At 47.3% G+C, this 12,477-nt stretch overlaps 1 protein-coding gene across 1 annotated transcript in view; it reads left to right on the forward strand.

Annotated features, from left to right (window-relative positions):
- Positions 1-3,980, forward strand: part of PAIP1 (poly(A) binding protein interacting protein 1) — a 47,594-nt gene extending 43,614 nt beyond the window's left edge. Inside the window, exon 11 of the mRNA XM_025179674.3 lies at positions 2,030-3,980. Coding sequence (XP_025035459.2) covers positions 2,030-2,123 — 94 coding nt within the window. The 3' untranslated portion in view covers positions 2,124-3,980. The remainder of the gene's footprint in view (positions 1-2,029) is intronic.
- The last annotated feature ends 8,497 nt before the right edge of the window (positions 3,981-12,477 follow it).

The following is a 12,477-nucleotide window of genomic DNA, read 5'->3' on the forward strand; positions in this document are numbered from 1 at the left end:
TGCTCTGCCCCAGGGGGCCCCAAGTCAGCTGCTGCTGAAACAGATCAGCAGCTGATTCCAGGAAGCCCGGGGCAGAGCAGCTGTGCCCCGGGCTTCCTGGAATCAGCCACTGATCTGTTTCAGCAGCGGCTGAATCGGGGACCCTTGGGGCAGAGCAGGTGGGGTCCTGCCGGGTTGGTCCCGCATTGCTGTCCTTTGGCGCCGCGGGACCAACCCGGCAGCACTCCAGCTGCTCTGCCCCAGGCGTCCCCAAGAGCAGCCGGGGTGCTGCCGGGTTGGTCCCGCAGCCCTGAGGGGCAGCACTACGAGACCAACCCGGCAGCACCCCAGCTGCTCTGCTCCCGGCTTCCCCGATTCAACTGCTGGTCAGTTTCAGCAGCAGCTGAATGGGGGAAGCCTGTCCGGCTGCCCCAGCACTTCCAGGTTCCTGATGGTGCCGGACCATCAGGAGTCCCGGAGCATTGGATGCCGGACTAATGGAGTTTTACTGTACATTGTTGCAGCCTTTCTGCATGTTTGGGGAGACAACATTGCATCCTTTCCATTAAGTCTGCCTTTGGAAGGTTTTTTCACAACCAAATGATTAGAAATAACAGCTTAAATCCTGATACTGTATTGCAAACTGCAATGGCAAGCTGCTGCTGCTGCCTGCACTGTGCTCCTCCCTCGACTTCAGTGGGGCTCTAACGGTATGTCTACAAAGCAAAGAAAAACCCATGCCTGGCCTATGCAGCCGATTCAGGCTCTCAGGACTTGGAATGCAGACTCTTAAATTGCTGTGTAGGACTCCTGGCTAGGGCTTGAGCTCCAGGACTTATGGAGTGGGAGAGCCCTAGAGCTCAGTATCTACCCAAAGCTCAGAAGTTTACATAGCAATGAAACAGCCCTGTGTTCTGAGCCCTGGAAGCCCATATCTGGCAAAAGCCGGGCCTGGGTTTTTCTTGCTTCATAGACGTATCCTTAATGTATGCATAACTCCGCATGCATGGGCTGCATTGCAGGATCACAGTCTTCAATTATACTCAAATTATGCATAATGTTTAGTTTAAGTAGCAAATTTTGAAGCTGTAGAATCTGAATACACATGACCTAACAATCTACTCCAACTGGAACAAATTTGTCACAATACATAAATAAAAGTTGAATATGATATTTTGAGCTGGAAAGTTGGCAGAATAATCTAGCATTTTGTTACCTATACTTCTAGATCAGCAAGCATGCATTGCTGAATTTGTTCAGGAAAGTTGTTTTGGGTCATAATATTCATTCTGAAATTTAAAAGTTTTTGTTCACTCATTTAAAGTGAGCTCAAAAGAACCCTGTAGACCAAAAATGGCTTAAGTAGTTGTAAAATTAATACTGCTGTTGGAGTTGTGCTGTTTTAAGTACTCAAAGATCATGGAATGGCAAACAAAGTTGTAAGTATAGTATGTGTTCAAGTGAAAACATTGGAGAAAGCAGGCTTCTCCCCCCACGCCCCCCAAGCTTTATGCCAGAGCCGGTAACTTATATGACTTTATAAGATTCAATGGTGACACATCATAAAGTGAAGAATAGTGTGAAACTATGATATCTTAGGGGTAGCCGTGTTCAGCTGGATTTGCAAAAGCGACAAGGAGTCCTGTGGCACCTTATAGACTAACAGATGTCTTGGAGCATAAGCTTTGCCCATGAAAACATATGCTCCAATACATCTGTTAGTCTATAATGTGCCACAGGACTCCTTGTCGCTTATGATATCTTAGGTACCTCAGGATATAGTTTTGGTTATTTAGTAGGTGTCCCTCTTCTACTTAATTACCAAACATTGTCCCAACATAACAGTGTATTTTCTTTGACTTGACTTTTTTTTTTTTAATCCTTGATTAGGGTTGTGGTATATTGATTATTTTTGAAAACACATTTTTGTCTCCAAATAATACCTTGATATTTAATGTTTTATGTTTTTTAGCATATTTATCTGTACAGTTTTCTTTAAGAAAACTAGTTATAGTATAACAGCAGCTCTTTTTTAAAATTGTTTTTGTAGGTACTTTGATGACATTGACGATGAGATGGATCCAGAAATTGAAGAAGCATATGAAAAATTCTGCTTAGAATCGGAACATAAGAGAAAACAGTGAGATGTTAGACACAACGTTAAATTAATAAAGCAGTTTAGGTTTGATTAGTAAACAGGGGAAACCAAGAGAACTTGGCACGCGTATACCAAATTAAGGATGTTGAGTTTCTCTGAGTATTAAAGTTATGCAATTTCCACTTTCTTAAACTTAATCTGCCAAAAATTGTAAACTTATGCCCTGTAACTTAAAATGTTGTGTATATATCATAGTTTATTTTATGTACAGTTAAATGAACAATGTTTTGGCTGCAATAAAATTGTTTTGAAAAAAATCACATGGAAATAAAATTTTACTAACTGGGAACTGTTCCATTAAAATGCTAAATTTCTCTTGGAAAAATGAGAACATTGTGTTTAAAAATAAATTGCTCACTTATTTTAGTCTACATTAGGATTGCCTCCCCCTTTTTATCATACAGGTGTTTTCTGGTATTACGGATTTTTAGGTTTGGAAACATAATTGCAGATGAGTAAATTTTTTAAAAATGTGTATCACGATCATGAAAAAAGCTAGTTAATTCTTTTCCAGCATATGTGGCAGTATTTGGGATTGTTTTCTGGAAAAAATATTTTTAATGTGTGACGTCGTTACACAAGCACTGTTTGGAAGCCAGCTGCTTTAAGGATACTTGCCTATTTTCAACATTTACAAGCAGAAGCATCTGCTAAATATTTTGCATTCTTTTACAAGAATACATTAGTCTTACTAAGTTTTAGCCCATCTTCTACTGTGTGCAGCTTTAAATCTATGTATTCTTGAATGTGATTAACATATCTATCCTTCTGAGACCTAGGACCAGTGATGTAGCCAGAATGGGACTGGTATGTGGGCCCCGACTTTGGATGGGTGGGCAGTGACTCGGGGGTAGTAGCCATGGGGCAGCCTCTCCCCTTCCCAAGCTAACTTTGGAAAAGGGGGAGGGATAGATGCTCTGGCCAAGGGCCTCACAAAAATCTGTGCTCTTTATCCCTCCACACCCAGTTTGCTTCCCCTCACTCTCCTGCCAGGCATGGGGGTGTGGAAGGGGCATGCCCCAGTCCAACTGCCCAGTGCTCAAGGAGAGTGGAGTCAGGAGCTTGCCCTGCTCAGTCGACCAGCACTCCCAGCATAGGGAGTAGAGTTGGGACATGGAGTCTTGCAATCCCCCATTGCTGCTTCCTGTCAGGAGTTCCAGGCGATGGAACTACAACTGGCTTCCAACTCTGCTCCCCACTGGAAGTGTGAGGCAGCAGAACAGGGCTAGCTGCCTGACCCTACAGGAGCATTGGGAGGAGAGGGGACAGTCCCCTGCATTCCAGTGGGAGCAGAGGCAGGGCTGGGGGTGGGTGCGCCTAGATGTTTGAGTGGGTCAAAGCCCACCCATGCCTGCTCATGGCTGCGCCCCTGCCCAGGACACTTTTTCCTCTAATTTATACACTTTATTCTGTTGATCCTATAGTTTGATTTGTATCCATTTTTAAATTTGAGATGTATTAACAAATTTTGCTGTCTGCTGCTGCTTGTATCCAATCTAATCATTTGTAGTTTTTCTGAAATACCCAAAGACCATTATTATTGCCTATCATTCAGTTCTAGTGATTCATGCTGTTTGGTATTGGATAGATGAAGTAAAACCTATTACCAAACTTAAAATGCATGTTTCCAACTTCCCAAGAAGCAAGTAAAATAGCTTATGTAAAGAAAACACGTTGTAAATATGCATGTAAATAGTTCTGTTAATATTGCACTGTAATACATTTGGTACAATAATTTGTGTGTCAGCTAATCCAGTTAGCATTGACTATGTTTTTTCTCTCTGTTACCTGTTAGCATATTGGTTGAGATTAAGTTTTGAAAAATAAAATTTAACTAGCTTTGTTTCCTTTGGAAGATTTTCATTTTTTCTTTTCTTTTCCTGTCTTGTTTGTTTTTTGTTGTTGTTGTTTTTTTAAGAAGTCTGACTAGAATCTTTTTTGTTTCCCCAGGTTTTTTTAATAGTATATATGTACCAAGTAAATATGGATCAACATAATATCTCCTATTCAAACATTTATCTAATTACACCTGCAAGATGGCAGCAAAATAAAATTTTTGATTACACAACTACATTAAGAAATGATTTGTTATACAGATTTCAAAAGCAAATTTATGAAAGGACAATACATATATAGCGGTATATTAGCATTTTTAAATATCTATACACAATCTGGAATTAGTAGGTAAGAGTAAATTACATTTCCCTTACATTGTGCAGAATAGATATTGCCACTTTCTCAAATACAAGTACCTCACTATACATTGATGCATTGTAAAACTGCATTGTATGTTTGCAGTAAATCATCAGGGATCCTGCCTTACTGCACAAAATTGCCAAAATTTTCTTCACTTGAAAAGTAGATGGCTTATGTATGTCCTACCTACATGCAGAGATACAGTATGTATTAGATGTGGACTCTCTTATGCCATTGGACATGTGTACCTATAGAAACATTTTTAATTGTTTCAATATGGGTTTCGTTAAGTTATGGGATTAATGTCAATGATAGAAATGCCAAGGTTCTGCTTTAGGGTAGAACCTCCAAGTTATGAACACTGCAGTTTACTAGTCCACCACAAGCCTCATTTGGAACCAGAAGTACTCAAGGAGTTACCAACAGAGATTTTTAAAAAGTATATGCAGTACAGTCCTGTGAATATAAACTGCTTTAAAAAATAAAGGGGCAGCAGCATTTTTCTTCTGCATAGTAAAGTTTCAAAGATGTATTAAGCCAATGTTCAGTTACAAACTTTTGAAAACTATACTGTTTTGTTCAAAGTTATGAACATTTTAGACTTACAAACCACCTCCATTCCCCAGGAATTTGTACCTCAAGATTCTACTGTATCTGCTTTTGGGTTTTCTTTAAAACAAAATTATTTGGATACATTCATGCACAATGTTTATAAGAATGTTTATTGTATTAAATTTGAATAAAGGTATTAATGTAAAAAAAATATTTTAATGCTTACAATACAGGCAGTCCCCGACTTATGCGGATCCGACTTATGTCGGATCCGCACTTACGAACGGGGCTCTCGCCCCGGAGGTCGAGGTAGCGGATTGCTACCTGCGAGCTCCAGGGCGAGAGAGCCCCGTTCGTAAGCTGCTCCGGTGCCCCTGGTCTGCTGGAGACCATCTCCAGAGCAAAGCCTCAGAAGCGCGGGATCCGCCGCTGCTGCCGCTTGAGTCCTGAAGCCTGTGGTCTGCTGGGGACGGTCCCCAGCAGACCACAGGCACCGGGACTGAAGCCGTAGCCGTGGGGGGGGGGGGTCCCGCGCCTCTGAGACTTTGCCAGAGCAAAGCCTCAGAGGCGCGGCACCCCGCTGCCGCTGCTGCTCTGCTCCCCGTGTCCCTGGTCTGCTGGGGGGGGGGGCGCGGATAGTGTGCCCCCCCCCCCCCCCAGCAGACCAGGCTTTTGTTTTGGACCCTGGAGCAGAGCAGCTGGGGCGCTGCGGATTGGTCCTGCAGCACCCGCTCTGGGCACTACTGGACCAACCCTGCAGCACCCCAGCTGCTCTGCCCCAGGCGTCCTGATTCAGCCGCTGCTGGTCAGTTTCAGCAGTGGCTGAATCAGGATGCCTGGGGCAGAGCAGCTGGGGTGCTGCTGGGTTGGTCCAGTAGCGCCGAGGAGCAGTGCTACTGGAGCAACCCCGCAGCACCCCAGCTGCTCTGCCCCAGGCGTCCCCAAGTCAGCTGCTGCTGAAACTGACCAGCGCTGACTACAGGAAGCCCAAGGCAGAGTTGCTCTGCCCCGGGCTTCCTGGAATCAGCGCTGATCAGTTTCAGCAGCAGCTGACTTGGGGAAGCTTGGGGTTCTTAAGTTGAATCTGTATGTAAGTCAGAACTGGCGGTCAGTTTCAGCAGCGGCTGAATCTGGACGCCAGTTCCGACTTACATACAGATTCAACTTAAGAACAAACCTACAGTCCCTATCTTGTACGTAACCCGGGGACTGCCTGTACTGCAGAATTAGGATTAAAAATTAAACATTGGAGTCAGAAAAAGCAGTTACGATTGATCAACCTTTAAAAGCTTGTTTAACACCCCTCTGGTTGTGTGGTTTTGATTTGTTTTTTAAATGAGGCCTTTTTTTATAGTCATTGGAGTAGTATCACCTATATTTCTCCTTACTGATCCAGCAAGAGTTTCCTGTTTCCCTTGCTGTCTCCTCTCTTGGATGGAGTTCTGGGTCTCACTCCCTTCTGAGAGTTCCCTGCCTTCACTGTTTTATTCCCAACTAGACACAGGCTAGCTAACAAGCTTTTCAGTGAAGTCTATTTAACAAAATAATTAGCAGCAGTTAGGTTACCACTAGTACTTCCCGAGCAAGCATTACACAGAAAACACTGAAAGCAGTAAAAGAGTCTACATGCTAATGAGCTTGCCAGAAATCCCACCCCAGCATGAATTCTGGCACAAGTCCTTCAAACCTCCAAAGGGGTCATTTTTGTGATTACAAGTTCATAACTGCCTTAGCTCAGAACCAGTAATTTTTAAAAGTTTTGTTCATTATACAGTTCAAGGGTCTTTGATCTGGAATTTTTCAGGAAAATGTAATCAACAGACAATGGATTTTTCTCAAGGCACAGCTTCAAAGAGAGAGACTCAGAGCAAAGTCATTGCAGTCACCTGAGCCCCAGTGTTTCCTAGAAAATCCATTCCAACATTCCTGATGCTTTCTAGAGATTCCATTAGTTTCCAAGAGACAGCACATACCATTCCTAAAAAAAATACACAATTGGATTTTTAATACAGGGAATCCTGAACTTAATTCAAGTGTTACTTTGTTACATCTGTCACAATAATAAAGCCTCTCATATAGAGGTTTTAAAGTGAATGTTAAACTGATTTTGATGTTTTCTTTTTCCCCCGTCTTTACTTGTGATTGTAAACGGGATGAATTCCAAGTTGAAGATTGAACAGGTAGAAACCAGCAGGCAACTGAACAGTGTTTCAGGTGCTAGCCGAACTCACTAACACAATCAAAATTCCAGTCTACTTTCTGTTGGGGTTTTTTGTTTTTTAGTAAACAAGTTAGTAGCAGAGTTTCATCAATTAGGTTTTAAATTATCCACCAAAATTATCTATTTTCTTCAGGGGTTTGATAGGAATATGCAATAAAGTTGCTTGTAAAAATGTTTCTGTAGGACCACAATGAGTGGTGAAGTAAGGACCTTTATCATGAGTTGCCCATTTCCTATGTAAGTTTTATAGCACATTCTTCACTATGCTGTTTTATCCAGAAACCATGTTGTTTTCTTGCTCCTCGATTGCTTCCCCAATTACGTGTGATTGGACAGTAGGAAAATGTTACTATTACTCCCACCAGTGAGCTGGCTCCAGAAAGCCATCACAATCACTTTCTCTAGAGTTGTAGAAAAAAACAGCAAGCAAATGGTCTGGTAGCACTTTATAGACTAACAAAATATGTAGATGGTATCATGAGCTTTCGAGGGCACAGCCCATTTCTTCAAATGACCGAAGTTATGATTAGAGGATAAGGAAACTCAAAATAAATAGGAGAAGGGGAGAGGGAAGGGGAAAGAAAGATGTTCTGTCGCCCACCCCCCTACCTCTATGCATAAAGTATCAGGAGAAAGGTTGCTAAACCTGAGTAGATAAAGATCAAAGTCAGTGGATGGCTAATAAAGATAGAATAGCATTCAGAAAGTAGTTAGCTCCTTCATTGATAAAGGTTCCACCACCCCATATCTTGATTAAGTCCATAATTAATTGAATTGAATTTGCATATGTATTGTAATTCCTAGCTTTCCCGGTGGATTTGTCTTGAAGAACTGGCCTGTGACAAGACCGCCACCTTCAGATCTGTGAGATTATGGTTAGGTAAACAGAAATGTTCTGCCACTGGCTTCTGAGTATTTTCTTTACGTATATCCAATTTGTGTCCATTGATTCTTTCACGTAGAGAACATGCAGTTTGACCTATATATAAGGGTGTGTCTAGACTACAGAGTTTTGTCGACAAAAGTGGACTTTTGTCGACAAAACTATACCTGTGTCTACACTACCGCTGAGTTCTGTCGACATAACGTCGACAGAACTCAGCAGTTTTGTCGACGCTGGTAAATCTCATTTTATGAGGCATAACGCCTTCTGTCGACAGAGTTCTGTCTACAGAAGCTGTTATTGCATGTAAACTGTCCTTGCGTCTACACTGCCATGTCGACAAAGCAGCTTGCTTTGTCGACAGAACTGAATGTAGTGTACACGCTCTTTGTCGACAGAAGCTTTGTCGACAGTATCTGTCGACAAAACTCTGTAGTCTAGACGTACCCTAGTAGAGGGGCACTGTTGGCATTTGATGGCGTAGATCAAATTACTAAATGAGCAGTCAAATGACCCTTTGATTTTGTGGCTAGTGTTTGCTCCAGTGATGAATTCATCAGTGTAGTTATGTGGGCAGAGTTGGCACCTTTTCTGTTGCAGGGCCAGGTTCCTGGAGGCTTATGATGTGGTTGTGTGGCATGGTTATCAGAAAGAATACATTTCAGGTTAGGGGGTAGTCTGTAGGCAAGAATAGGTCTTTCTCCCAAGGCCTCTTTGAGCATCTGACAGTAGCTCTGTTTTCTGGTGGTATTATCTATATTTGTGGATTAGGGCTGTTAATTGATGCCTGCAATTAATGCAGGACAGGATTAATGCATTAATTGCAGTCATTAATGCTGCCTCTGAAGTACCGCTTCAGCACTTCAAAGGGACAGTGCAAGTGGAGCTGGGGATCAGCTGGAGTCCCCAGCTGACCCTGAGCTCCATGCAGGGCTACTCCATTGAAATGCTGCTATGGTGTTTCAAAGGGGAGTTGCACATGATTAAACGCAAATTTTTTAATTGTGTGATTAATCATGATTAAAACATGTAATCCCTTGACAGCCCTAGTATTTATACTTCTCCCAAGTCATCAGTCCAAGTTTCCACTTCTTATAAGCTTCTTTTTTGTGTTTAAGCTCAGAAAGGATTTCCTTGGTAAGCCAATCTGGTCGCCTTCCACATTTGCTTTTCTTCTTCGAGTGGTTGCTCATGTCCATTCGAAGTAGGTGTGCGCACCGCGTGCACCACGTCTTCCGGAGCGTTTTCCCTAGCGGTACCTGTAGCGCCAGCGGGGCACCCCCTGGAGTGGTGCCGCCTTGGCGGGGCATAAGTACCCCTGCCAGCGCTGCCCCACCTCAGTTCCTTCTTGCCGCCGTGTTGGTCATTGGAGCGTCTCTCTCTCTATAGCTGTTAGGCTTAGATAGTTAATGGTTCCCGTTTCTCACATTGTAAATAGTTGTGTAGTTAGATAGTTAGGTTTTTTGTTTTTTGTTCCTTCCCCCCCTTGGGGGTAAGGAATGCCAGGGCCGCAAGGCTTCAAGGCGTGCGCTGACTGCAGGAAGTTTATGCCCAGAGGGGGCCCACACGACAGCTGCCTTAAGTGTCTGGGTGAGGCTCATTTGGCAATTGTCTGCAAAATCTGCAAGTCTTTCAAGCCTCGTACAAGGAAAGAAAGAGTTTCCCACTTGAAGTTTCTCCTCATGGAGACGGCGCTTCAACTGGCACCACCGGACCAGCCTGCGGTGCACAGCGCCCCGGCCTCCATGCGCGAGGCCGCACACCGACACTGGGCATCGACGTCAAGATCCCGGCACCGGTCTCGCTCTCCACCATCTAAGAAGGTGAAGAAGTCCTGGGGCAGGTCTCCGTCTAAGAAGCCGACGTCGGCTGGACACCGCACCGGCAGTTAACCGGTGTGTGTTTCCCCTCCGGTGCACCGTCGGCACCGAGGGGTCTAGTGAGCCTTGGTCGCCTGCCCTCTCATCTCCCGTCTACGCCGGACACCTTTGAAGTGGTGCAGGACCTAATAAGTCTTACAACCTCCCTTCCGTCGTCGGTCGACTCGGACGGGTCGAGGTCGCCCCCGGTGGAAGCTCGGAGGGCACCGCCGTCGCCCATGCATGGCCAGGTTCGGCATGCTATGGTGGCTTATGCGTCGGGACCAACCCCAATGGGGTCGGTTCCCGCTACTACTATGGCACCCTTCACGACGCCGAATCATCATTCTCAGGGAGCTTCGAGCCCTGGCAGGTCGTTGCTTTCCAAGTTGCCAGAGCTCCGCTTGGCCGTACCGGTGCCATACCCCCATTGCCATGTGGGCTCCCAGGAGTCGGCGTCCGTCTCCGTGCCGGCATCGACCCAGTGGTCTACCCCGGTACCGGGCCTGGGCACCCCGGTACCGTTTCAGTCGGGCACGACTCAGTCGGCATCAAGCCTGAGCAACTCGGTGCCGCACCTGCTCGCCACGTAATCGGCACCGGGCCTGAGCACCCCGGTGCCGCAGCTGCTGGCCGCACTATCGACACCGGGCCTGAGCACCCCGGTGCCGCAGCTGCACGCGACGCACCGGGCTTAGGCACCCCGGTGCCGCAACTCCAGGCATCGCAACCGACACCAAGCCTGAGCACCTCGGTGCCGCAGTTACTGGCGATGCAGCCGGCACCGGGCCTAGGCACCCCGGTGCCGCAACTCCAGGCATTGCAACCGACACCGAGCCTGAGCACCTCGGTGCCGCAGTTACTGGCGACGCACTCGGCACCGGGCCTAGGCACCCCGGTGCCACAAATGGTGCAGCCAGCACCGAGCCTGAGCACCTCGGTGCCGCAAATGGCGTCGCAAACGGCACCGGGTTTGGGTACCCCGGTGACGCAGTTTCTGACGGGGCAACCTGCACCGGGCCTGGGCACCCTGGTGCCACAGTTGACTGGTTCAGCGGAGTTCACCGCACCGGGTCTGGGTCCCCCGGTGCTGCAGTTATCAGCGGCCCTTACGGCACCGGACATGGGTCCCCCAGTACCTCAGACGGCACGTCTTCGCTGCGCCCACACGGGCAAGCTGGAGTCAATGGCCAAGTTTGCACCACACTCCTCGTCGGCTCCCCCTTGGCCTGAATCCGATTACTCTTTGGATTCGGACGCGGTGTCGGTGCGGTCAGGGTCTTCGGGAGCTTCCTCAACCCACAGGTCCAGATCCAGGCACCGGAGGGACCACAACCAGCAGATGTGGCCCCCTCATCTGCAGTGGCCCTTTTGGACTCCCTGGGCCTATCATCAGTGGCAGGGACAACCACCACCATCTATGGGGTCAGAGGCTTCAGGGCACCGTTCCCGCCCCTCTGCGTTCCTGTCTAGGGCGGCCCCCTTCCCCCTTCGAGTGCCGCAACAAGATCCTGCGGCACCGCAACCACCGGTACTGGAGACAGGCCCTCCGGAAGCTCAGACCATCCAATCGGCTCCGCAGTTGGTCATGACCGCTCCCCTGTTGATTCAGGAGTTGTCGTCGTCGTCATCCTCCCCCGATGAGGCACTGGCAGACCCAGCGCCCAGGCTACCATCAATGGATGCCAGAGCACATCAGGACCTCCTGCGGCACATGGCTTCCAACCTGGCTGTCCCGGTTGAGCCCATAATTGAGGATACTGATCCAATAGTAGACATCCTCATTGAGGACACCCCTGCGCGTTTCGCTCTACCGCTCAATAAAACTGTTTCAAAAATTACTAATGCCCTGTGGCAAATGCCAGCAACTCTGACTCCTACCCAAAAAGGGGTAGAAAGGCGTTATTTCGTCCCGCAGTCGGGTCACAAATTTCTTTACTCCCAGCCCATCCTGGGATCATTGGTCGTACAGGCCGCAGCCCAAAAAGAAAGGCTTCCCCAGCCCGGGCCTTTGCCGAAGGCAAGGGAACCTAAGAAGCTGGACCTGTTGGGCCGCAAGGTCTACGCTACTGGTGCTCTGCAGCTCCGTATCGCTAACCAACAGGCAATGCTGAGTAGGTATGCTTTCAACACCTGGCAGGCGGTCGAAAAATTTAGAGACCGACTCCCGATGGAGGACCACCAGGAGTTTGCAGCTATGGCTTCCGAGGGTAAAGTCATTACACGAACTGCCCTCCAAGTGGCTTTGGACACCGTGGACTCGGCAGCCCGCACCATGGCGACGGGTGTCGTTATGCGCCGTGGAGCGTGGCTCCACGTCTCAGGGATTCCCTCGGACGTGCAGCATACCATACAGGACTTGCCCTTTGAAGGGAAGGCCTTGTTCTTGGAGCACACAGATTCCAGGCTCCATACCCTAAAGGACACTAGGTCAACTTTGAAGTCCTTAGGCATACATACGCCAGCCACGCAGCGGCGACAAATGCCATATAGGCAGCAGGGTAGAGCACAGCCCCAGGTCCCCCGTGGGGATTTCTGGAGGCGCCGCTCCCGAGCCTCCGGTGGAGGTTCCTGGGCGGCTGCGCACCCTCAAGGGCCTAGGGGTCGACATCGTCGCCCCAGGTCAGAT

Source organism: Pelodiscus sinensis, chromosome 6, assembly GCF_052426305.1.
Source record: "Pelodiscus sinensis isolate ZL-2025 chromosome 6, ASM5242630v1, whole genome shotgun sequence".
Taxonomy (NCBI): Eukaryota; Metazoa; Chordata; order Testudines; family Trionychidae; genus Pelodiscus; species Pelodiscus sinensis.